Source organism: Drosophila subpulchrella, chromosome 3L (genome assembly GCF_014743375.2).
Source record: "Drosophila subpulchrella strain 33 F10 #4 breed RU33 chromosome 3L, RU_Dsub_v1.1 Primary Assembly, whole genome shotgun sequence".
In the NCBI taxonomy this organism is placed as follows: domain Eukaryota; kingdom Metazoa; phylum Arthropoda; class Insecta; order Diptera; family Drosophilidae; genus Drosophila; species Drosophila subpulchrella.
This window is the reverse complement of record NC_050612.1, coordinates 25037531-25062384: the sequence shown is the minus strand read 5'-3', so window position 1 is coordinate 25062384 and position 24854 is coordinate 25037531. Positions and strand designations below refer to the sequence as shown.

At 39.8% G+C, this 24854-nt stretch overlaps 5 protein-coding genes across 9 annotated transcripts; 3 read left to right on the top strand and 2 right to left on the bottom strand.

Moving 5' to 3' along the window:
* Positions 1 to 31: 31 nt before the first annotated feature.
* Positions 32 to 1000, bottom strand: LOC119555404 (integumentary mucin C.1). Its single transcript, XM_037866761.1, has one exon. It carries the CDS (start codon positions 647 to 649, stop codon positions 347 to 349), a length of 303 nt encoding a protein of 100 aa, XP_037722689.1. The 5' UTR covers positions 650 to 1000; the 3' UTR covers positions 32 to 346.
* Positions 1001 to 1508: 508 nt separating this feature from the next.
* On the top strand, positions 1509 to 5314 carry LOC119555401 (heat shock 70 kDa protein cognate 1). Of its 2 annotated transcripts, none has more exons than XM_037866756.1 (3): positions 1509 to 1804; positions 1967 to 2176; positions 3466 to 5314. In XM_037866756.1, exons 2-3 carry the CDS (start codon positions 1972 to 1974, stop codon positions 5187 to 5189), a joined length of 1929 nt encoding a protein of 642 aa, XP_037722684.1. In that variant the 5' UTR covers positions 1509 to 1804; positions 1967 to 1971; the 3' UTR covers positions 5190 to 5314. The 2 variants fall into 2 exon arrangements, with proteins under 2 accessions (XP_037722684.1, XP_037722683.1); XM_037866755.1 differs by having other exon boundaries at positions 1961 to 2176.
* A 227-nt stretch (positions 5315 to 5541) lies between these two features.
* Positions 5542 to 24261, bottom strand: LOC119555400. 4 transcript variants are annotated; one of them, XM_037866754.1, is made up of 8 exons: positions 23816 to 24257; positions 14986 to 16040; positions 12811 to 12957; positions 12580 to 12741; positions 11360 to 11536; positions 10543 to 10776; positions 7125 to 7417; positions 5542 to 6858 (listed from the first exon to the last, which is right to left on the bottom strand). In XM_037866754.1, the coding sequence occupies exons 2-8, from the start codon at positions 15413 to 15415 to the stop codon at positions 6691 to 6693; spliced, it is 1611 nt and encodes a 536-aa protein (XP_037722682.1). In that variant the 5' UTR covers positions 15416 to 16040; positions 23816 to 24257; the 3' UTR covers positions 5542 to 6690. The 4 variants fall into 4 exon arrangements, with proteins under 4 accessions (XP_037722682.1, XP_037722681.1, XP_037722679.1 ...); XM_037866753.1 differs by lacking the exon at positions 5542 to 6858 and having other exon boundaries at positions 7254 to 7417; positions 9911 to 10776; positions 23816 to 24260; XM_037866751.1 differs by lacking the exon at positions 5542 to 6858 and having other exon boundaries at positions 7283 to 10776; positions 23816 to 24261.
* On the top strand, positions 15689 to 17161 carry LOC119552529. Its single transcript, XM_037862147.1, has 3 exons — positions 15689 to 15708; positions 16535 to 16640; positions 16950 to 17161. Exons 1-3 carry the CDS (start codon positions 15689 to 15691, stop codon positions 17106 to 17108), a joined length of 285 nt encoding a protein of 94 aa, XP_037718075.1. The 3' UTR covers positions 17109 to 17161.
* LOC119552528 (clumping factor B-like) lies at positions 18155 to 18661 on the top strand. The gene has a single exon (XM_037862146.1). The coding sequence runs from the start codon at positions 18155 to 18157 to the stop codon at positions 18659 to 18661; it is 507 nt and encodes a 168-aa protein (XP_037718074.1).
* Positions 24262 to 24854: the final 593 nt, after the last annotated feature.

Genomic DNA, 24854 nt, shown 5'->3' with positions numbered 1-24854 from the left:
AAGTATTGTTTCACCCTCATCAACTGACTAATATTCACACAAGTAACCCAAATCACGCCTCTACTTTATCTCCTAGCGCTAACCCACTAAGCTTTAACCCTATTAGGCGATGATTTGCATGAATCGAATTTAGTTAGCCACTAAGACTAGTATGGATTATTATTTTTGCTAACGCTTTCATATATGAGCCTTATAATGCAGCGGGTCAGATCCGTGTGGTTTTCCCAGTATCAAGTTAAGAATGAAACCGTTCCAGCAAGTCTCTTTTTTGACCAAGCCAGACTTTCAAATAAAACCCAAGAAATTTGTGCTAAAACATGGCAAACGTATTTTATTGACTATTGATTTAACCGAAGAGCTTGCAGATGCCCCATTTGCAAACCCTCGTGGTGTTCGAGGTGGGACGGCACCAGTTGTTCTTCCAGGAGCAGTAGACTATATTCTGAGTCACGACCGTTGTGGTGGTGTTCGTTGTGGATGTAGAGTTCGCAGAGGATGTGGAGTTCGTTGATGTTGATGGCGTATTTGTGGTCGTGGTCGTGGTCGTGTTTGTGGTGGTTACAGGCATCACATAGACAACTCGCTTAAAACCCGATGCAGCCTGAAGAAGGACTAAAGCAGCAAAAGCACAGATCACAAAGTATTTCATTACAGAAGTTGTCTGTGGACCGACTTCAAAACAGTAAATGATTCTAAGCCACTCAAGTCGGGTACTTATAATCTTATTTATTCTATTATATGTCGCTACAATAGACGTACAAAAACATCTGCTCGCAAGGCCAAGACTCTGCAGATTTGTGGTAAGACATGAGATGTTTCGAGCAGTTTCTATCTCGATGCACAACCTTGACTTTGACTGCCGTATTAGCTTTAAACTTTTGTATATTAACAAATGTCTTTAAGTAGTTAAAGTAAATACAGACATATATGCAGCTTTGTTTGGATCAAAAAAACGGAAGCCGAAATAACGTTTTATCAAATATTTAGTAATAACTCGGTTGTTTAACTACTTTGATTTTTAAAAATTTGTTAAACATTCAATTTCTAATTATAAAAAAATATTTTAGGAGAATGAAAAGTATTTCCATATTATAAGCTAGAATAAATAATATTGAAGGGTATCCAAATACCAATATTATTTCAAGAGGAATTAAAAGAAAGTACCTAAAGAGCAAGAAGAAAATACATTTTCTGTTTTTATTTTGTATATCTATTGTTTCTCTGTTTAAGTATTTTCTTTGGTCTGCGGGTACCAGGCTTAGGAGATTAATTTTTCTAATAAATCATTTTATATTTATTTTTAAGGTGACGTAGGTCTTCGGGGCTCAGTGCCAAATCTCCCCAGCATAGATCAGATTCGGTTATTATTACTAGATGTAGGACAACATACTGCCAGGTGAGACAACTTAATCCATCCCAGAACCGAATAATACCGATGTTATGTTGCAGAGCATGAGCATGGTCGATAATCGAACGATTTTGGCAAGGGATCGGTTGTCGCAACACTCGGCCCGCCAGTTGTCTGGTGGCATTCGTGGCGCGTGCATCTTGCAATTTCTCAGAGATCGATATAGTTAGAGATATCCCAAGAAAACCCCCTTGAAGACGAGGTCGGGAGTAAGGATCAAATTGGATTTCATTGTGGCAACGTGAGGATAAACGGAAGACGCTGTGGAGCTGCAAAGAGAGAAGGCGCTCGAATTCTTCCGAGTCTTGACCTTCGTGCTGCTGTTCCTGATCATCTCCCTGTATCTATATCGTTTCGCCTTCTAAAGGATAAGCGCTGACTGCCCGGGGAACTTGGGTGAGGATACACTCCGTTGTGTAATCAGAACAAAAAAAAAGAAAAAGGGGGAGACTGTGATTTTAATTTCATTTTCGATTCCGAATCCGATTCGTTTCGCCTCGTTCTCGATCTCTCTCTGCGGGACCTTGACGTGGTGGTGGGGTCTAATTAAAGCCACAGCCGAGATGCCCAAATTACCAGCGGTTGGCATTGATCTTGGTACCACGTACTCGTGTGTCGGCGTCTTTCAGCATGGCAAGGTGGAGATCATCGCCAACGACCAGGGCAATCGCACCACGCCCAGCTATGTGGCTTTCACGGAGTCGGAGCGTCTGATCGGCGATGCGGCCAAGAACCAGGTGGCCATGAATCCCAACAACACGATCTTCGGTGAGTCTCATCTGCCATGTCCTTGCCACAGATCTTGCAATCTTTGCCTGGGATTTGCCGAAGATCTAGTCTAATTACTTGCAACATTTTCATGAATGAACTGTGCGCACATTTTGTTTATTATCTCGCTTTGGGGTTTATTTTAAGAAAATTCTCACTCGCTGGCGCCAAAATGCAGTCCCATTTGCGGTCGAGCAATTTTCCTCCCATTGCGAGAGAATCTTCCCTCCCACTTGAGTCGACATCCACCCCCTCAGGCTTTCCCCCATTCCCCCAATTTGGTCTAATGACACCTCCACTTGTTGTGTCAGTTCTTTCGGCCTCTTTTTCCCGCCTCCCGGGGCGCGGTCTATGATGCGGCTCCCCATCCTCCCAATGGCATCCAAGTTTGTTTGGTTCGTGCCAACAAAAATTGTTGCCATGCTTATTGGCATCATTTGTGTCGGCAGAAATAATGAAAATAAGTCTCAGTGCAAGTTGTTATGGATTGTCAGAAGCGTTTGCTTTCGCATAAATAGTTTTCATGCTGGCTGCGGAATGTCGCAGATTTTTCTATATTATGACTTCTGAAAATCTATTAAAAAGATATAAAAAGCTATGAAAATAAAAAAAAATAGATCATAAATAAGGAATACCGGGACTTAGATAATTTTGCAATCTAAAATATGATTGCATTAATTCAGAATATTTTACAAAAAATATCATGATCTTATAGTTTTAGAAAGTTATAGAATAACTTATAAACACAGTCTTTTAAGCTTTGCTTTTCTTTTATTCTAAACTGATTTTAAATCATGGTATCTTAGAAATTTCAATATTTATTCTAGATATGACACCAAACAGCTAATACTTCAAGTACTGTAAAATCTTCATTCGATTTTTAAATCCACCGAGAATCTTTGAGGGTATAGCTAGAAGAAACTAATCCGTATAACATAGTTAATCTTCAAAACTCCTCCTCAATAACAAGGGATGCCAAAATCTGTGTAAATAGTTATCCAGCATCAGTTTTCAGTCCTTTCTGCACATATTTCCATGTTCCCATCCCAGAGATTTGCTGAGCAGATCTAATGCAAGTCTTCTTTCTTCTCTTTTTTGTACTTTCATTTCAGTCTCAGGGTCCGCATAGAAATCCGCCTAGAAAGCCTAGAACTGCCCAGACACACAATACAAATCCAATTATCCTCTACCCTACCAACCCCTTAAATGTTAGCTAATAAAGCGAATCTGTTGTCCAAGTGCGCTGATGTTGTTTTATTGGATTCTGACCGAGTGATTCTGACTTGCAGATGCCAAGCGGCTGATTGGTCGCCGGTTCGACGATGCCACCGTCCAGTCGGACATGAAGCACTGGCCCTTCGAGGTGGTCGCCGAGAACGGAAAGCCCCGGATCCGGGTGGAGTACAAGGGCGAGCGTAAGAGCTTCTATCCGGAGGAGGTGTCCTCGATGGTCTTGACCAAGATGCGTGAGACGGCCGAGGCCTATTTGGGTGGCTCTGTCACGGATGCGGTGGTCACTGTTCCGGCCTATTTCAATGACTCCCAGCGCCAGGCCACCAAGGATGCTGGAGCCATTGCAGGATTGAATGTCCTTCGCATCATTAACGAGCCCACGGCGGCGGCCATTGCCTATGGATTGGATAAGCAGGGCACCAGCGAGCGGAATGTCCTGATATTTGACCTTGGCGGCGGCACATTCGATGTATCCGTGCTGACCATTGAGGATGGCATCTTTGAGGTGAAGGCCACCGCCGGGGACACTCATCTGGGCGGCGAGGATTTTGATAACCGCCTGGTGAACCACTTCGTCCAGGAGTTCCAGCGCAAGCACAAGCGGGATCTGGGCCAGAACAAGCGGGCATTGAGACGCCTTCGCACCGCATGCGAAAGGGCCAAGAGAACTCTGTCCTCCTCCACTCAGGCCAGCATCGAGATCGATTCCCTGTTCGAGGGCGTTGACTTCTATACCTCGGTAACAAGGGCTCGCTTTGAGGAGCTGAACGGAGATCTGTTCCGAGGTACCATGGAGCCGGTGGCCAAAGCACTGCGAGATGCCAAGATGGACAAGGGACAGATTCACGACATCGTCTTGGTAGGTGGCTCCACCAGGATACCCAAGGTGCAGCGCCTACTGCAGGACTTTTTCAACGGCAAGGAGCTGAACAAGTCCATAAATCCCGATGAGGCGGTGGCCTATGGAGCAGCCGTGCAGGCAGCCATCCTCCATGGCGACAAGTCGGAGGCTGTGCAGGATCTCCTCCTGCTGGATGTCACTCCTCTGTCCTTAGGCATTGAGACCGCTGGCGGAGTTATGACCACGCTGATCAAAAGGAACACCACCATACCCACCAAGCAGACGCAGATCTTCACCACCTATGCGGATAACCAGCCAGGTGTGCTTATCCAGGTGTTCGAAGGTGAGCGGGCCATGACGCGGGATAACAACAGCCTTGGTAAATTCGAGCTGTCGGCCATTCCGCCCGCACCACGTGGTGTGCCCCAGGTGGAGGTGACCTTTGACATTGACGCAAATGGCATACTCAATGTGACTGCGCTGGAGAAGTCAACAGGCAAGGAGAATCGCATCACCATCACCAACGACAAGGGTCGTCTCTCCAAGGAGGACATCGAGCGGATGGTCAACGATGCGGAGTCTTATCGCCAGGCGGATGAGCAGCAGCGTGACCGGATCAATGCCAAGAACCAGCTAGAATCCTACTGCTTCCAACTGCGCTCCACCCTGGATGATGAGCAGCTGAGCAGCCGGTTCAGTCCTGCGGATCGGGAGACCATTCAGCAGCGCTCCAGTGAGACAATCACCTGGCTGGATGCCAATCAATTGGCCGAAAGGCAGGAGTTTGAGCACAAGCAGCAGGAGCTGGAGAGGATTTGCAGCCCGATCATCACGAGACTGTATCAAGGCTCTGGAATGGCTCCACCTCCGCCTCCCACCGGAGGCTCCAGTTCGGGGGCAACTGGCGGCTCTGGTCCCACCATCGAGGAGGTGGATTAAAGGATTCTTGTTCGTTGATTTCAAAATTGTTTGTTATCCCAAGAAGCTCGAAAAACCTTATCCAAATTAGGCCAATTATTACAATCCTTTTTAGCTCAAATAAATTTATCGTATCATAAATCGTATAGTATCTTTAAATTTTTTCCAAGAATATGACTACATCCGCAAACGTCTAGAAGTTCTACGTTCTAAGATCTTGGAGTTAAGAGACAATGTTGATAAAGAATGATAGTACATGGTTAAAACATCTGAGCTAACTTTGGCATCCATTAAAAATCTATATATGTAAGGCTATCACTTTATTTATTAAACAAATCCGTAACAGTCTGAAAAAGTAAACATCCATTAGTTGTTGAAAACACAAAATTCCATTTATTTATACTCCCAACATCAACCAACACTGAACTCCAGATATGTGTCTACTCATCGTATGTATAGCATAGTTAAGTACAAATTTGCATACACTTAGGTATACGCTTGTATAGGTGTATATTTAACGATTTTTTTATAGCTGCTGTATTTCGTACTATTGAGAACGGATCTATAGATAGGATACGATAAATCATGGAACCAAACGATGTAGAGAACATCAACTACAGTCAACAACCTTGGTATCAAATATTAAATAATATTGCCATCGAGTAAGTAATGTACATTTGATCTACACATTTTCGATTATTGTATTCACTTGAAACGCCTCTGTAGAAAAATTCGTAAGTCGTAAACTAAAATTGACCTAGCACTTCCAGCGATCGGAATGTGCGTTAAAGATTCCTATTTCTACAAAGAACGAAATAAGTATCTCTTCCCTCACTTAAACCGACTTACTTTTCTCTATTAACACTTTTGATTTATTTCGTGACGATGGCTTAACATAATTATTGATTTAGCTAGAACAATCTGGCATATTCCGATATAGTTATCATCGTGAGTACAATGTACAAGAATCTACTGTTGTATAAACCGATTTTGTATAAATTCATCTTGCGTATATTTTATCAGTACTATCTCACACTAACGATAAACACTAGACTAATTTAAGCTAATCAATTCATGTCGATCTACATAAGTGAAAAGCCTAGTGGTATATCAATTCTTCAGTAGCTTTCTAATCGGGCTCTACCATTTCTTGGCCTGGCCTTGCCTTTTCTCAACAGCTGGTTTTCGCTTGTATAACTTCTACAAAAAATTGTATGACAATATACACACACGTACAAAATGTTTCGATTAGCTCCTACGTTTTATGATACACACTAAGGCTGTCTAATTTGAGAACTCGCTTATGACCTGGTATTAGTTCTAAACTTAACCTAGTTGGTTTACTTACTATGTTACACATAATCTAAGCTGACTACAACACGTTTGACGTTCAATTTGAATTCAATTTAATTAGCAACGGTCTCATAACGCAACTCCTTGCCTACTACGCAAATTAGATGATAGATCATTGATTACTTACGAGCTAATTTTAAACTTGGGCCTACTTATGCACGAACTAACTTTAGAGGGCCTCAGTCGAAGAGCTGCAGGGGCCGTGATAACCATTCGAACTGCCCGGGGATGATTGGGAAGCAGCTGCTCTCAATGCGGCTCCAGCTCCGGAGGAACCTGCTCCTCCAACCTGAGGCTGTATGAACTGCTTCAGCGTCGTCTCCAGTCTGGGAGGATACTGTGGATAAAGGTTGAGTGTGGTGGAAGAAAATCTTGTAATACATACATATTTTTTTATCAAGCCACATCAATATCAAAACGATCAAACTTAATCCGCGAATTCTTCAGCATTCGGTCATATGCCAATTTTTGTAATTTGTATGCCGCGAATTCTTTAGGAAAATTTGAATTTGTAAAATTTTCAAATGAAACAAATTTGTAATCTCTGTCTCTAGTATCATTTTTATTCAGGAACACCATTGTTTCAAGGGTTTCATAACTCACCTCCTGATTTTCATCCAGCGACGGCAGCAGCTCGTCCAGTGAATTGGGCGTTAGGGGACTGGGCGTGGCCATGGTGACGCGACTAAGGGCTCCGTGTTGCATCAGTGCCTCACCGATGACAATCTGTGGCTTGTTCTGCGTCAGGTGCTGCTGCTGCTGCAAACGGGCCAGTCGCAACTTCATCTCCTGGCGGATCTCCTTCTGTTGCGTCTCCTTCTCGAAGCGCATCATGCTGTAACTGCGCACCGAGGAACTGGTGCTGTGCACCGACGCTAGACTTGGTCTTCGAGAACCTATAAACGAAGCAATCATAATACAGGTGTCAGCGAGGTTAATCGATATGGGGTTTGTCGGATGGGGTTGCTGTATCAAAACTGAGTGAGTATCGAAGCGTTTTTTGGTTAGAAGAAACGGCGGAGAGAAAGATAGTAGTAAGATATATATGAGTAAGAAAGGAGACAGAGATGCATAGCCACAGCGAAAGATCATTCCGAAGCGATTGGAAAGCAAGCTAAGCGAGTGCGAGCAGCTGAAGAGTCTTAAGTAGAGAAGTATTGTTGAGTTCGGAAGGAAATTTAATCCTAATGGGATCCTAATTCAGATACATATCCCTAAATATATTTATTTGCTATCCCCCTTTTCTTATCTTGTACTATACCAATAACATCATTATTATCAATTTTATAATTTCGAAAAATATTCCTATAATATTATTCTTATCTTATTTTATCCTAGTAATATTCATTATCATTATCATTATCATCTTTGAAGGACTTAGAAAAGAAGTTCAATAAATGATATCTAAAAATTGTTCTATGTATATCACTCACAGAACCTCTATTTATTATTGTAATTGATTTCTAAATCGGTTAAACAATCCAATATCAAATAAGCTTATACATTTAGTAATATTTACTGCATTTTCTTTGTTTTATTAAAGTAAGCAATTGAATTTTAGTTTCTGGGGAATATCTTGCTACTCCTTCGCGTTCAAACATATTTAAATTTTTGTGATTCCATGTCACCCATACGCCGAGTGGTACAAACAAGACCAATTTTCCTAGGTCTAATCGCAAGATGTCGATTTACAAAACACAAAACTTGCCAATGAACTTCTTACTAGTCTATGGGTTAAGAATGCAGATAGGAAAGAAGTTTATATACGAAAAGTTTGTTTGTCTCGAAATGCAGTCATCTTAAGTTGAAAATTCAAGGCGCACAGGAAGAAAAGTAGAAGACGTTGAAGAAGAGCAGGAAGCGAAGGACATTCACATATAAAGTTGCGGGATTAACATATATAGAAGAAAATTTTCATATCGTTTATCGATTAGTGTGTGTTTGTGTGTTCGAGTGTGTATGCGATAGGGTGTGGAAACTTTAGGGACTCAACCGAATAAGTTCAGGCAAAGGTCAGCCGGAGGTTGAGTGACGTGAACAATCCTGCCGGCAGACAAGTGTCCTTTGCTGCTGGCAGGATGCATGCAATTGCAATTGTGTGTGTGTGTGTGTGGGTGTAGTGTGTCCGTGTGAGTGTGTGGCATAATTTTCTTAATTTGCAATAGTTTAATATATTAGCTAGAAAATCGTGTACGGTTATGCTATATTATTATTTTGGTTTTTTTTTTTGTGTAAGTTGGGAAAGATTTTCTTTGAACATAGTCACCGCCATATTGCTTCAATATCATCTTGTCGAAATGTATCTGTCATCATCCTTAGAATCTGTGGCTTTTAACAATAAATTCCTTTAATTCTCTTCACAGTTATTTATTGGTGTTATCATAATCTCGATAAAATTATTTTGTGGCTTAGTGCGCGTGTGTTGCGTTGTGTTTTGTGTGTGTGTGTGTGTTTCTTGGGTAACGATAGAGAAAGTAAAACAATGTAACAACTTGGTATTTGGAAACAGAGGGAGCTCGGAAGCACATTTAACATCGATCATCAAGAAAACGCAAAAGTTTGTTTGTAGTTTATCGTTTTTAACTAGACAGAGTTGCCAATTTAAACACTAATTAGACAAGCAGGGGAATAGGGATAACCAACGCCAATGTACACAAAATAAGTATCCAACTGTAAGTAAACTGAGCTGAATTAACGATATGAGATTGCATGAGTAACTCAATTTGTGACATTTAATTATGGCTCATGAGACATGTTTGTAATACAGAGTCTGATAATTATGCGGGGTTGACTGTTCACTCTACCGTTGTAAATTTATGATTAAATTCTGGTGAAAAAATGTATTTAAATTAGGTCATGTTAATGGGAGAGGCGAGTTTTTCATCTCCCCCCTCTAAACGTTGGTATTATAATGAGTTTTAATGAATTTCCCATGAACTTAAACTTTTTTGGTATTATTTAATTTGGCATGAGTCGAGCATTAACATAAAAAATAAAGAAAAAACGTTCTTGCTGAAAATTATGGTGAAATTAAAATAATGAATAATCATTTTTGGCTAGTCTTTTTTGGTAACTGGGCGAGTTTTATCAGAATGTAATATTTTTCAACGATCTAAAGTTCGTACACTAAGGACTGCAAGATCTGGAACTTAGAGAAATAAAAAATTACAATACAAACTAAGGACTAGCAGGGACTTTAAAGTATCTCTAACCGGGAGAGGATGCAACGATCGAACAGATACGATAAGCACATAGTTGAGTTTGTTTCTGTTGTAATGTGGAACTGTCTGGGGTGGACATGGCGATACGGAATGCGGATGGGGATGCGGATGAGCAGACCACACGATCGAACAATGGATGCTGGATGACTGATGTTTGAGTTGATTTACCGCAAATCGTGGCGTTTCACTCGCCGGCGTCGGCAGTGCGCCAATTTGCAGGTGTTGCAGCTCGGCGCCAGTGGCATAGCCGCCGCTGGAGTCGCCGCCATTGGTGTCGGCATCGCCGTAACCACCACCAACCACATTAAGATGGCCGTAGCCGTAGCCAAAGCCATTGCCACCAGGATCAGGATCAGCCGGATCGCTATTGTGGCCATGGACATGGACATGGGCATGTCCATGAGGGACTGTTGTTGTGGTGCTGGGATCTATGCTATGCGGACCGCACTCATCGTCCACATCATCATTGCCCCCAAAATTGTCAATGCCATTCATGCCCAACAATGTCCTAAATCTATCCTGATTCCTCGACCTCGCCGGCGACAGCTCGAAGCTGAGCAGATGCCGCTGATGGTTCAGTTGCTTCTGCAGGTGGCGGTTCATCGAGAGCGTGCTCTCGCAGCTGCGGCAACCGCTCCCACTCCCACCTCCGCCTCCGCCACCACCATCGTCAAGGTCGTCCCGCGAATGCTGGCTGCAGCCCGCTCCGGATGTGTGCCGCGACGAGGCCCGGGAATTCTGTTTGGACACCGCCGCTATGTGACACGATATGAGCAATATGGCGGCCGATCTAGCCGCACCTGTTCGAGACGTCGACACCAGGATGCCCTTCGAGCCGCTTCCTGACGCGCCTCCTCCTCCTCCTCCTCCTCCACCACCTCCTCCTCCGCCCGCGCCGCCTGCCACGCCTCCGGCGGCACCACCGACCAGTCCGCCGGACGAGGCACGTCGATTGCCGTAGGATCCAATCGATCCCGTCGACCGGATGCTGGAACGCGACGACGGACGCGCCGAGTGAACGGTGAGCGGTATCCCTGAAATCAAGGCAATCGATCCATGAGTAAACGGGTCAGAAGGAGATTTGCAGGTTAAATAAGAGCTGATTTCTCAATGTCATGTTAAGGTTGTAGATAGTCATCCATCAGAAAATAAAGTCTGTTATCTTACAATTCATGGGCGAATATGGACTGATAAATTTAAAAATGTGAACGAGGAAAACATTTTTCTAGAACATTACCTCAAGTTAAGAGTTTTAGGTCGGATGAAACCTAACATGATGTTAAGAAACTGACTTTTCCGAAAAAGCTAACATTACATTAAACAATGACCCTATGGGAGGAATTAGAGAAACCTTAAACTTATTTTAAGGAAAATTTGTTGAACAGACTAAGGAATTTGAAAATAATCTTGGTACTATATAAAATCTAAAGAACCTTTTTAGAAAAGATTCTCTCTTATGATACTTATAACAACTCAATTGAACAAAGTGTTTTGTGGGAAAAAAGCACACATAAGCACTAATTATAAAAAAATGCCTACAGCAAATAGTAATAGGTGTTCTATTGATCACATTTCCCTTATGATTATTGAACTTTAATTAGGAATTTTCCAGCTCACCTGTATCGCTCGAGAAGAGTATTGGCGGCGGAATGCTGGCATCTCCGTAATTTCGATGCCGCGGATATTTCGTTTTGCTAAACAGATGCAGCACCATGCAGATAAGACCGGCTAGTACGGCTATACCCGTGGATACGCCCAGCAAAGTGGGCAGATCCGAACTCAGTTCGCTGAGATCTGCAATAATATATTTATATTATTATTATTTGTATTTAAAATATAATTTAATCGATCATGAAAGTAGTCTAAAATTTTGACCTCAAGCCTAAAAAACGGCTAAAATTTTGACCCTCTGTTTAAAGATATATTTTAGTGTAGAATATTAGAGGATTCAACAACAAACTTTTAGCGGTATCCCACGTCTAAATCGGGATAGAATAACTCAAGTTATGGAATCTAGAAGTGCAGTTTTGGGGTCCCATTCTGAAAGCCATTGGAATTACGGAAAAATCGACTCGAAAATTGACTAAAATTTTGACCTTCTTTTTAAAGAACAATTTGAATGCAAAATATTAGAGAATTTAAGCACAAATTCATAGAGGTATCCCACGTCTTAGTCGGGATCCAATTACCCTAGTAATGAAATTTAGAACTGCAGTTTTGGGTTCCAATATTGAAAATCATTGGAAATACGGAAACATTGGACCTTAACATGTGTCAAAATTTTTACCCTCTCTAAAAAGAAAAATTTTAATGTAGAATATTAGAGAACTAAAACCCAAATTCATAGAGGTATCTCACTTCAAAATCGGGATGCAATAACTTAAGTTATGGAACTTAGAAGTGCAGTTTTGGGTTCCTATACTGAAAACCATTGGAAATACCAAAAAATCGATCATGAAAATGGGTTAAAATTTTGACCCTCTTTGAAAAGCAAAATTTAAATGTAGAATATTACAGAATTCAACCATAAAATCATAGAGGTATCTTACGTCTAAATCGGAATTGAATTACCCAAGTTATGAAAACTAGAAGTGCAGTTTTTGGTTCCTATACTGAAAACCATTTGAAATACGGAAACTCGAACATGAAAATATGTTAAAATTTTGATCCTATTTTTAAAGTTACATTTTAATGTAGAATATTGAAGAATTCAACAACAAACTTTAAGAGATTTCCCACGTCTAAATCGGGATACAATAACTCTAGTTATGGAATCTAGAAGTGCAGTTTTCGGATCCCGTTCTGGAAACCATTGAAAATACGGCGTTATAAGTTACCTGGAGTGCAAAAGACGCGTCGCGTTGGCTTCACGTAGCTAACGGAATGGAATCCGCTGGCACATTGGCACATCGCATTGTGCCGCACCTGAACACAAAGGGAGTTCTCGTCGTTGTAGATGCATGTCTCGTCGTAGAAACACTGATCGCCTAGTTTTTTAGCTGCCAGGGGGGTTACATAAATGTATAGTATAGGAGAGAGATCCATTGTGTTATTTCGCATCCACTTACGTTTGGCGCAACCCTTTATCAGTCCGAGCTGCACGGGGTAATTGCGTTCGCAGCTGCAGGTTTGCGACTCCTTGTCGCAGGACACGTGCAGCAGCTTGACGTCACACTTCAGCTCGTTGCACGGTGCTCCGATATATTTCCCCTTAGCTGCAATGCGCAAAGCCAATTTGCATTAACAATTAAGCCGAGTATAAAAGAATGCAAATTAAATGAATGCCAGGCCGTTAAAATGAACAGAAAATCCGAACGGATAATTCATTAAATTATCGAGCTTTAGAAATGGGCTAACAAAGTTATTAATTAAAAACCATTGATAAATCAGAATTGTTAGTTGCAGTTTTATACATAATGAGCGTTATGTTGTGTTTTTTTACCTATCAACTATAAGAGGGAGAGAAATTCCTATAAATTGGAAACAGTAAATTGAATTTACTAATAATTTGACGAGTTAATTCATATGGAATTAAATATAATATCTAAGGAATTTACTAATGAGTACACTTATAAACACATAATTAATTGATTCATTAAAATTACTAAATAAAGATATTTTAAGGTGTTCTCATTTTACAAACACTAAATATTTTTCACGAAAATTGCTGAACACATTTGTACCATTAAATATGTGCATGTTCTACATATTTAATGCCATCCTTTTCAAATCTAATATTATCTGCTTGCACATATATTTCTCCAATTACCATTTCTTGGTAATAAATAAATTTGGTGTTCAAATATTATGTGCAGTCCCATTATAAACAGCTATTAGAATATAATAATCAGCTTGCTGTCGACATGCAAATTACTCTGAACATGATTCGCATCTTTGCAACAGCATGAAGAAATATGTATTTAATTATAAACAAAATATTCAATGCAATGCCATTAAAATCCCATTTTATCTGCTGGCACACTCATTGAGTTTCCTTTGCCACTGGCTAGATACGATGATGCCACCAGCCATGCTGTGGTATTTTGTAATTCCCGCATCATGGCCAAAATAAAATGGATGAGCTGGTGAATCATACTGCATGGTCCTTCGGTCGGGATGCGAATGCTGCAGATGTTGCAGTGCCAGGTGGCCCAAAATAAAAGTTAAACAACAACGAAGAGTCCGCGTGGCTAGTGGATGTTATGCAATTTATGGCTATCATGCTCTCTGGGGCTTTCGGTTTGGGACTCCGCACTGACCAAAGGTCAATGCAAACTAACGAAACGCAGACCCCGTGCCAAGTGCATTATCAACACAGTTTTCATTTATTTGCGTTTGCAGCTGCAGCCACAAATATTCATTTACGAAATGGGATTATACAAAGGAGTGCACAGATAAGTTTTCAAAGTAAATGCTCCTATTCATGAATTAAATGATATAAATGGAATAAATTTGTTTTGGCAGACATTGTTGTTTAAGCTTAAATTAATTGTAGCTTTTGTTAAATTATACAGTATAAATGTATAAAGGTTGTACTTGGACTTTGTTTGAAAACTAAACTAGTTATTTTTGTATTGCCTTAACGACGAGTGCTGTAGTTTGAAGGATTTGCTCTAGAATGCAGACCACCTTTGTGGTTACAAAATAAATATTTTAAATATATAGAAATAAAAATAATAAGCTTATTTAATTAATTTAATTAATAAGCTTAGTTTAAAATTCAGAGACTTAAAAAAGTTTCTAGGGGATATTCCAAAATGGAATAAACTATTTTGTATATCATTTTGCCGAAAGGTATGTTGTAAATTGCTTTAAGCTTGAGTTGGTAGAAAACTTTACATAGTTTCGTTATATAATAATAATCTTTAAATTTTAAAATCTTTTTTGCTAACAAATTATATATATATACAAAATTTGTAGACTTAAAAAAGATATAAATAGACCTCGCATTATTTATAAAATCACTTCATAAACAAAAATTTTTTTATGATCCTTAATTAGATACAAATTTAGTGTATAAAATCATAATTGGATTAGACTAATAAAGATTTTATGAAAAATAATTTTAGCCCATCAAGTATCAAAGGAAAACGGGTGTTAAAAAAATGATTTCACATATATCATATCATATTGTTAAACCAGTAAAAATGTTGTTACAAAATATATCAAATTTAGAAATTTAAAAGTGGTTTGAATTTAAAAATGATAAGGTCTTTAATAGGGTTTTCTGATAGACTACCCACCTGACTTATTATTAAGCAAGGCCTCCAACTCGTCGACGTCGTCCGGATAGCTGCCATATTCGTCATCTTCAGGCACATTGGCGGCATCCCGCTTCCGCGGTCGCCTCTCGAGATGCTCATGCTTCTGCTGGGCCGGTGGTGATCCATTCAGGTCCAACGTGGTGGAGAGATTCACCAGGGCCGGAAGGCCACCAGTCGCGTCCGAGGACGTGGCCAGGACAGAGGCGGATACGGAGGCGTGGAGCACCAGGAGGCAGCCGTAGAGGAGCACGGCCTGGCCCAGTTGCATGGCCATTAAGTGGCTGCCGTGTGGATGTTGCTGTTGCTGCTGCTGCTGTTGCTGTTGTTGTTGCGGTTGCTGTTGCAATTGCAGTTGCAGCGCCACCAGCTGCAGTCGCCGCAGAAGAGAAGGCAACGTTAACTTCGCCATTTTGTCATTTTTGCACCGGCTTCTCTTGCACCGGCGGTCCTCTCAACACATAGGCAATTGTTTGCTAACTTTCGCCATTTGGCCAAGAAGTTTCGTTGCCGTCGTTAACGGTTTCAGTTTTTTTTTTGTTTTTTTTTTTTGTTATAGTTTGCAGCAGCTAGAGTTTCAGTTTCAGTTTCAGTTTCAGTTTTCGTTCTCGTTTCCGTTGGCTCACTGGTTTAGTGCTCGCTTGGACAAATTGGCCAAACCCCGGGTGCACATTACGTATACGCCATGGCGCATATTACATATACGTCGCCATTAGCTGGTGCTTTTGCTTCTGATTCTGCTTCTGCTTTTGATTCTGCTGATGTTTAGCCTTGTCCCGCCTGCCGCTGTTGTGGGGCCAACTAGCCAGCTGCCTGCCCTGCATGATAATTTTATATAATTTTCTGGTTGTTATTGCTGTTGCGGTCAGCAGCGTCATCATCTTCGGTTGACCCACTAATGTGTGTTGCATGTGCAGCACCTCCTTTTGGCCGCCCACCTCCTCTAGCCGAGTATTAATTCCATGCAAACTGCAGATTTATGGCACGAACTTTGCAAATCTGGGTCTTCTTGGTCTTCCTACCCTCGTTATCCCAGGCTGAAATTGCACGCAAAAAGGTCAAACATATAAATTTGTTCTTACACTAAAATAACCATAAATAATTTGAGCAGTGCGTGCCTTCACATCAAATAATTACAACCATTAAACGTTTTTAAATGTTTGCGTTTTATGAAAGTGGAATATATCCAAAGTTTTTTAGGGCAACTACTTGCACTTCAACTTTTCTTTATATAAATTCTGTAAATAGTAGATAGGCAGCAAAAGCTTACCAAGAAAATCTTTTGAAAATTCTATAACAAATTTATAATTATAGTGTTCTGCATTAGTGACACAGTTTTGTGCACCCAAATATTAGTAAAAAAAAAAAATACTCATAAAACCATCCGAAAATTCTAAAACAAATAAGAAAAGTGATACACAGCTGGCAAAAAGTAAACTCACGAAACATTTGTGTATTTGCATTTTTAATTTCTCCATATTTACTCTTGATTTGAGTATAAAAGCCAGTGAAATGCGCTTTCACCGGCTAGAAATCTTCCAAAGACGAAGATGAAAGTTCTATTAGTCCTGGCATTGGCTCTATGTATAGCCCACTTGGCAGTGGTACAATCAACTGATACTGCTGCAGATGACGATGATGATACTACTACTACTGCAGATGATACTGCAAATGACACCCTAGATGATATTGCAGATGATACTGCAGATGATACTGCAGATGATACTGCAGATGATACTGCAGATGATACTGCAGATGATAATGCAGATGATACTTCAGATGACTCCGAAGATGACACTGCAGTAGACGATGGAGATGCTGAAGACGATACTGAAAGCAGCTCTGATATCGATAGCGATTCTGATTATGATGAGGAAGCAGCAACTGCTGCTACAAAAACCAAAAAAAAGAGGAAAGGTGGAGCCAAAAAGAAAAAAAACAATAAGAAGAACGGCAAGAAAAAGACAAAACCCAAACGTCGTAATCCCAACGCTGCCAAAAAAAATAAAAAACAGAAGGCTAAGAAGCGAAAACCTGTTGCTAATAAGAAGCGGGCAAATGCTGTGGCCAAAAGACTCAGGCGCTCTGGATTAATCAAATACTAATATTTATTTGAGGTCTTTTTATACCCGTTACTCGTAGAGTAAAAGGGCATACTAGATCCGTCGGAAAGTATGCAACAGGCAGAAGGAAGCGTTTCCGACCCCATAAAGTATATATTTTCTTGATCAGGATCACTAGCCATGTCCGTCTGTCCGTCTGTCCGTCCGTCCGGATGAAAGCTGAGATCTCGGAAACTATAAGAGCTATGCTTGCAGATTCCTGAGCTTCTTACGCAGCGAAAGTTTATTTCAGCAGAGTGCCACGCCCACTCTAACGCCCATAACGCTAATCTCCGTCTACTGCCGGTAGGTGGCGCATTTTAATCTCGCTTTGCTGCTTGCATATCTCACTTTCCCTTTGTTTCCTTTAGCTGAGTAACGGGTATCTGATAGTCGAGGTACTCGACTATAGCGTTCTTCCTTGTTACAGTCTATAAAAATAAAAAAACATGTGTTTCATTCCCTAAAAAAACTGTGCGTTTTACTTAATTACAGATTGATTAGGTTGTTTTACAAGAAAGTTGTATGTATTGGTAAAAAAAAGATTTAAACGATGCATCAGGGATCAGAATATCATATTCTCAAAGAAAATTTTTCTATTAAGTCTTGTTTTGTGGCATATATCATTATCATTCATTATTTGACTCCAACGTCGTCCTCATTTTTTTTGTGGAGATCTATTACGGAAACGCTAAAGTGCTGCAATTTTGAGCCCTATAACCTTGACTCTTTTTTCAGTGCGTTCTTATTATTTCTTTATTCCAATTAACTTTTTTTATTTCTTAAACCCAACTTTTAACAACCCCAAAAATAATGTACATAGATAAAGAGCACACACAGGTGTTCTTGTCTTAGAACGAAAACAAAAATTACGAATTGAAGAACAAACATGTGGATTGTACGTACATATATGTACTTTGTACAATGTACATAGATTAAAGACAAATTTAAAAAAAAGCTTTATAGATTTTCTTACTTCTTCTGACTATAAAAACCCAGTGCTTAAGTAATTTCACCTCAGAAGTTTATATCTGTTCTTTCTCGCTAAAATGAGGCTGTTGCTGGTTTTGAGTCTGGCCATTCTGGTTGCCTATGTGGCGGGTGCTAATGACACTGCTGCCGAAGACGAATATTATAATGATCCCGATTATAACGATGACGGTAGTGAAAATACTACCGAATCTTTCGATGACAGTGAAAACAATACCGACAATCCGAAGACCAGTCTAGCAGAGGATGACAGTGAAACAGACGAAGATTCAGATGATTATGACACTGCAGCTAGCTCATCGGAGAGTTCTGATGACAGTTCCGACACTGATGGTTCCACAAAATCAACTTCCTCCAAGGCAAATAAGTCGAAGAAAAACGCAGCTCGAAAGAACAGACGGCGCAGGCGCACCACTCTGGCTCCAAAACGCAGCTCCACCGCTGCGAAGAAAGCAGCTGCCACGCCAGCCAAGAGGCAAACACCTGTGGCTGCCAAAAGGAACTCCCCTGTGGCCGCCAAGAAGAACACCAATCGTGCCACCAACAAGCGCAAGCGCTCCGGTTAATCAAAATAATTCCATTCCGAACTATATTGTTAATATGGTATAGTAAAAATTGAACACAAAAAAAAATTTAACAAAACTTGTCTCTCATCAGAGATTAAGTTTATTTAAAGAAAAATACATAGATCATTATAAGCACTGCACTCTGATATATACAAAACGTGCAGCATCTAAAAAATATCTTATACAGCCCTCGAATTACCAAAATTCTATGCCATTTATACCTGCAATAGATCTTTAATAAAATAACGAACCAAACAATTTGGTTCTACAGACTAAAACCTACACTAATATTGTACACCAATATTTTATTCCAAAGTAAAATTAATTTATCCAGTGAAAAAGAAGAACATTTTACTGAAACTTTATATGTTGATTCCTATAAAGCTAAAACTTAAATTTAGGGCATAAATCATTTACAAAAACCAAGAAAAAAAACCTGAAGGAAGTAGATTTATATACCAAAGGAGTAAGGAAATCCCAGTGCAGAGAAAAACTGACAAGTTTTTGGCCGAAAGCTAAAATTATCATAGATTTTAAGCCCCCTTTGCTTTTTGCTGCCTACTTTTAGGGCTTCACATTTGGATTTTAATGCGCTTGGCCCATTGTGTTGCCACTCAGACGTAAGCCAATATCATCTATAAATAGTAATTATGCCCCCATACATGTGCACATAAATGCACTGGGACACTTAATTACTGATGCGCACTGGCGACAATTGTTTAATGGCGAAAGGATAACAAAAAGGGAGGAGCAGACACCGCCATCGGCGGCCACAATGGGTCCTTTGTTTTCGATTTCAAAGCCGACATTCTGGCAGTGGCATTGCCAACAGAAATCCCGTGTATCCAGTGCACTGCGGCGCACATAAAAGCCACTCCGCATCCAAGTGTTTGTATGCCCCAGAGAGATACCCGTCCTGTCAGTGTGTTGGTGGCGGTGGATATATATATGTATCTGGGTATCCCACAGCCACCCACACGTATCCCAGCATGCCACCCGCTGTGGCAGCTTAGTGAGCCAAGTGTGGCAACAATCTGAATCATCGTTTTAGTTTCCCCCTTGCCACCCCACCAAGATCAAGAGGGTATGGTGGGTTCGTCGGGAATCGTAGGTCATCCCTACAAGAATTGATATAGCACCAGAAATAAAACATCAAGCGAACCACAAAGGGGTAAATAATAACATGGAAAATGTATATCATTAAAACTATAACTTATTCATTTAAAAAAGGAAAGGATAGTTCTTAAATTATTATTATACAATTCTATGGAACTGTACTTATATTTTATATATTTCGCTAACTAATAACCTTATCAACTAACATTTTAAAAATAAGATGTCAGCCTCCATGCTTCAATGTAGTTTTGGTAAATAAAAATTAAAATTATAATTAATATACAATAAATAAATAATGATAATTCACTTAGTATAGGGAGTAACTTTTCCTTATTTCACCAACCCTTTCCCTTTCCTAAATTCTTTAAAAATAATGTTCTCTATGGTACATATGAACTAGTGGATTTTTTTTTCACATCTACATATTTAATTTTTCCATTTTCTTTCACCAGCTTTCTTAAGCTTCTTAATCTTTTAAGCGGGATCTACAGGGTATATCCCCGTGGTAGCCATGAGTTACCCAGCTAACACCATTTACAATTGTAGAACGTAGAATGGAGGTGGCGGCGGAGGATATGGCTGCTGTAATATCTGTGGCTGATGCCTTAAGAGGAAAATGCGATAATGTGCGCTAAACAATGAACAATGCAGAAATGGCATAAAAATAGCCAGGAGTGGGATATGAAGTGGGACGTAGCGGCGGGAATTATAATGGAATATGTGTTTGGCTCTCAGGATGATAACGATGAGGATGATGTCGGTGGGTGGTGTTGGTCTTGTTGGCACTTACGATGATGATGATGGCAAGTGCCAGATATATGCAGATTGTAGGTGTCGCTGCTGACGTTGATGGGTTTGGTTGGGATGGTTGAGAAGCAGATCGTCAGATTGTATCTGCTGCTTTTGACATTTACATGTTTTGCAACGAACATTTCAAGTAGCAAAGATTGGGGCTAAATGAATTGGAAATATGTATAGACTTTGGCACAGAGCCGATTTCTTAAACAAGGCTTTGGTTTAGGCTTTAATAAAGTGTGTTAGACATATGAGGATGATATATTGAGAATCAAAAAATTATAATTATAATTTTTCTAGAGCAATTTGGAGAGGGGTAACCGCAACATTTGGGAGGGGAACTTTTTTAACTTCTATATTAAATTACTTTTTATGGTTAATCCTTTCCTTTCCTTTAAATCCTTTCCAGGCATAAAAGCGTTAAGTCAATGTACTGGAACAAGCTAATCCTATATGGATTTTGAAATAAAAACTTATCAATTAAATAATTAGTTTTGTTATCTCTATCAGATATTCAATTAATGTACTATCTTAACTGATATCTCTAGCAATATTTAGCCCATCCATCAAATGTTTTTTTAGAATATTCCATTGCTCACTTTTTGATAACAATCTTAAACGCCCAACAAAGACATAAACTTCCTCCTTGTGGAATGTATAATTTGAAAAACAATTTGCATTTCCTTGAGGGCAATTTATTTTCCATTCCTTCAGAGCGTCAGAGAGCGGGGAAACTAAAAGTTTCCGCACTCGAAAGAAAATTTCTCTAACAAGGCATTTAGTTGGCAAACAAAAATACGTGCATATTTCTAACCTGACGGTGGGCAAAATGTTTATGTAATTACAGACACGTTGTAAGGCAGTTGGATTTTTTTTTGGAGGGCCAGAGGGAAAAGGCTTGGAGAAAGTGAGCGAGTAACTAGCAAAGAGCAGAGCAATTTATGTAAGTGCGAGATATTTTTATGTCTCGGCGAACCATTAAAATGTGCATAATGCAATTCCGCCTCGGCACTTTGCATATAAATTTCCACCGGCTGAAAGGCGGAATAGCGGAAATGCAAGTCCAATAACAAGCGGCAGGGATTGAGAGCCCCTCTCGGTGAAAGGGATAGACAGGGGCTTAGTGGACATTGCATACACTCGAAAAAAAAACATTTTGAGGGAGAATTTTTATATATCATTACTGTTGTCATTCCTGATATCGTTTTTATCATTTTTTTGTTAGTTATATAACTGAACAATTTTACATTAATTCTATTATAATAATAGAAATACATAACTTTCCATTATTAAAGATTCAGTATAGTTCTATAGATCATATCTACTAGGTATATTGCTTTTGATTGATTTTCTATACTACGGATACTACTTTTTTTTGAAAATTTGATACATTTCAACCCTGTTCAAAATGGGTTCTAAAAGTAAGGAACCACAAAAATAGAGTGATTTAAATCTAAATAGAAAACTATTTTTAACAAGATACAAAACATATCTACATCTCTATTTTTAACAAACTTCAAGATATATATACTCTATACTTATTTGTCACTCTCTAAAACTAAAAGAGCTTATTTTAGAGTGCACACACTTGCAACGGCGATGTGAATGAACGCACGTCTTGGTGCGCCTGTGTGTATATGTGTGTGCAAGGACATGCAAGGGGGTGGGAGGGAGAGGGGCAGTGTTACAGTAACGGTAACGGAAGCAACGAACGCAAACATCATCCTGCACTTCTGCATCGCCGCAGCTCTGCTCTCGCTGGCTCTCCCTCTCTCGCTCTCTCTTCAAAGAGAAAGTTAGAGAGAGCCGCGCGCCTGCCCCCAGAGAGTGCCGTTGAATCTAGCGGTACATAAGACTTTGCGGACACATAGAACTGCACTGGTGTGCGTGTGTGTGTGTGTGGGCTCCTCTACTTTTAGGCACTGATAAAGGCAAATTTACATACGTACGTACATATATACGCCGAAAAGCCCCCCCTCGATTGCCGCCCACTTGGTTTGGGCCACGGCTTTTGGCTTCTTATGTGTCGCCGATGCCGTTTAAAATGTAGGTTACACACAGCGAAAGAGGACCCGCAGACGCACACAAATCACAATCACACTAACAGTCACACTCACACTCACACACACAGAGAGAGAGTCGGGCACACTTGCACGTGCATACGTGCAATATTTTTCAGGACTTTCCGTTTTCCCTGCGGAGCGGGTCCTGCTCTAAGGTAATAAAAGTTTTACAATTTTTCGGTTACATATAGACACATCTGGGTGTGTTTGGCCTTTGTCTTTCGCTGGGTCCCTAGTCAGCTGGGCCGTACAGATTTTGATTCCCACAAAATCAAAGTTACGGACTCTCTGACCCGTAAAAGTATGCTACCAAAAGCGAACTATTCGTCGTTTCTTTGAGAAATTCTGACCAAACCTAATTGAAAATGTTGAAAACATACTTTTAAGACAAAATACAAATATAAAACTTATTTAGTTGTATGGGGCTGATATATGGATATTTATACATGTTATATTATTATATTCATATTTCCAGAATATCAAACAGTATCCTAGACAAATTTGAAATGTAAAAAATGTATTTAGAATGCCTTTAACAATATCACCATAGGTTTTCAGGACTAGGACATTTTGGAATGATATCTTTTATAGAAATATTAATCTATCTTAAGACTTTTATGCTTTGATCGACGAAAACCCCTAAAACAATATTTATTGTTTTAATGTTATGTATTAATGTTTTTCTTATATCATGAACAAAATATATAAATTTACTCTTGAACCAAAATGCTTTATATTGTTAATATTTCAAACCAGAATTTTTTAACCAACCTAATGCTCGTTCGTTTTTCGCTCTTCAATTTTCAATTATACCTAAAAAGCAGTCAAGGCTTTCTATTATCCTGCTCCTTGTGCCTCTCCACGAACATAATTTATATTGTTTTTGTTGACTTTTTGATGACCGTCTGTGTGAGTTGGAGAGAAGCAGCATAGGGAAAACGTAACAACTGTGACAAGGGCAGGAAGTGCTCCTCTAGGCCCATAATACTACACAGATTCGTACAGAATATATGTATATACCTACAGATGTGTATTGTAGTGTACCTATGTGGAAAATATATACATGGTCGTCTGGGAGTTCTTGTTTTTGTGTGCGGACTCAAAGGGCCTGCCAAACAGCCAACCAGGAACCAATCAGCGATAAATCAAATTTTGATTTGATTTTCAGCAATGTTTCTACCTTTTTCGGGGGCTGTTTTTTCACCACTGCAAGTTACCGGAACACTGTGCTCGCCTACGAATTAAAACTTGCACATAATTCGCCAAACTTGGTGTTTTTTTAATCATTTAACTTTTGCCAATTTGGCGCAGGGTGAAACTTTCCGCATCGCGGACACGCACACAAACACTATTCGTTTAATTTTTAATGCAATTTTAATTGCGACTTTTCAGCGCGCACTTGTATGGGTTGCAGTACATTAATCCACGTCTTACACATTCCCATAGTATCTGCTGTCTAAGTTCAGGCTGTTAAAAAAATCCATGCGATTTGGGAATCGAACTCGTACGATTGGCGAACTAAACGGAACTGAACTGAGCCGAGCCCACACCAGTAACGGTAAAGAACGATGCGTGGGCGAGGACGACGACGATGCTGCTCCTTTGGTGGTTACTTGACATCTGTTCGGGGTCCTTTCGGGATCTCGAGCTATCGGCTCGGCGAAGAGCTCCCCAATGCAGGAGAACTTGACGTAGGTTTAAATTCCAAAAAAGGGGGATGAGACTTCCATACCGCTTACCAGGACTCAGAGAGAAAATAGAGAGTCCAGAGAATAATGTCCTGTCGACTTCTTTGGTGTCAGCTGTTTACCAGGATTTTGCCAATAAAATTTTTAAACTTTACAATTTTTAGATTTTTGTGAAAATTGTATAGTTCGGAAAAAATATTGCTATTTTAGTTATAATCATATCAAATCATATCAGCATTTTAAAATTTTCTCTTTAAGAACCCCTAAACACAGTGGTTTTAAGTTTTATTTTTTAAGAATATTAAATTCCTCACAGTAATACACAATTCCTAATATATTTAAACAAAGTTGTATGGACTCTAATTGATAAGTGAAAAAAAATACAAATCTTATTTAAAATTGGTTGTAATAATAAAAAATGTTTAAAAGATTTGTTGGCAACGATTTTTTATTGAAGAAAAATAAATAAATAGTTCCGTTGTGATATTTTAACAACTTGATCTGGTCACACTAGAAGCTTCAAACATATGT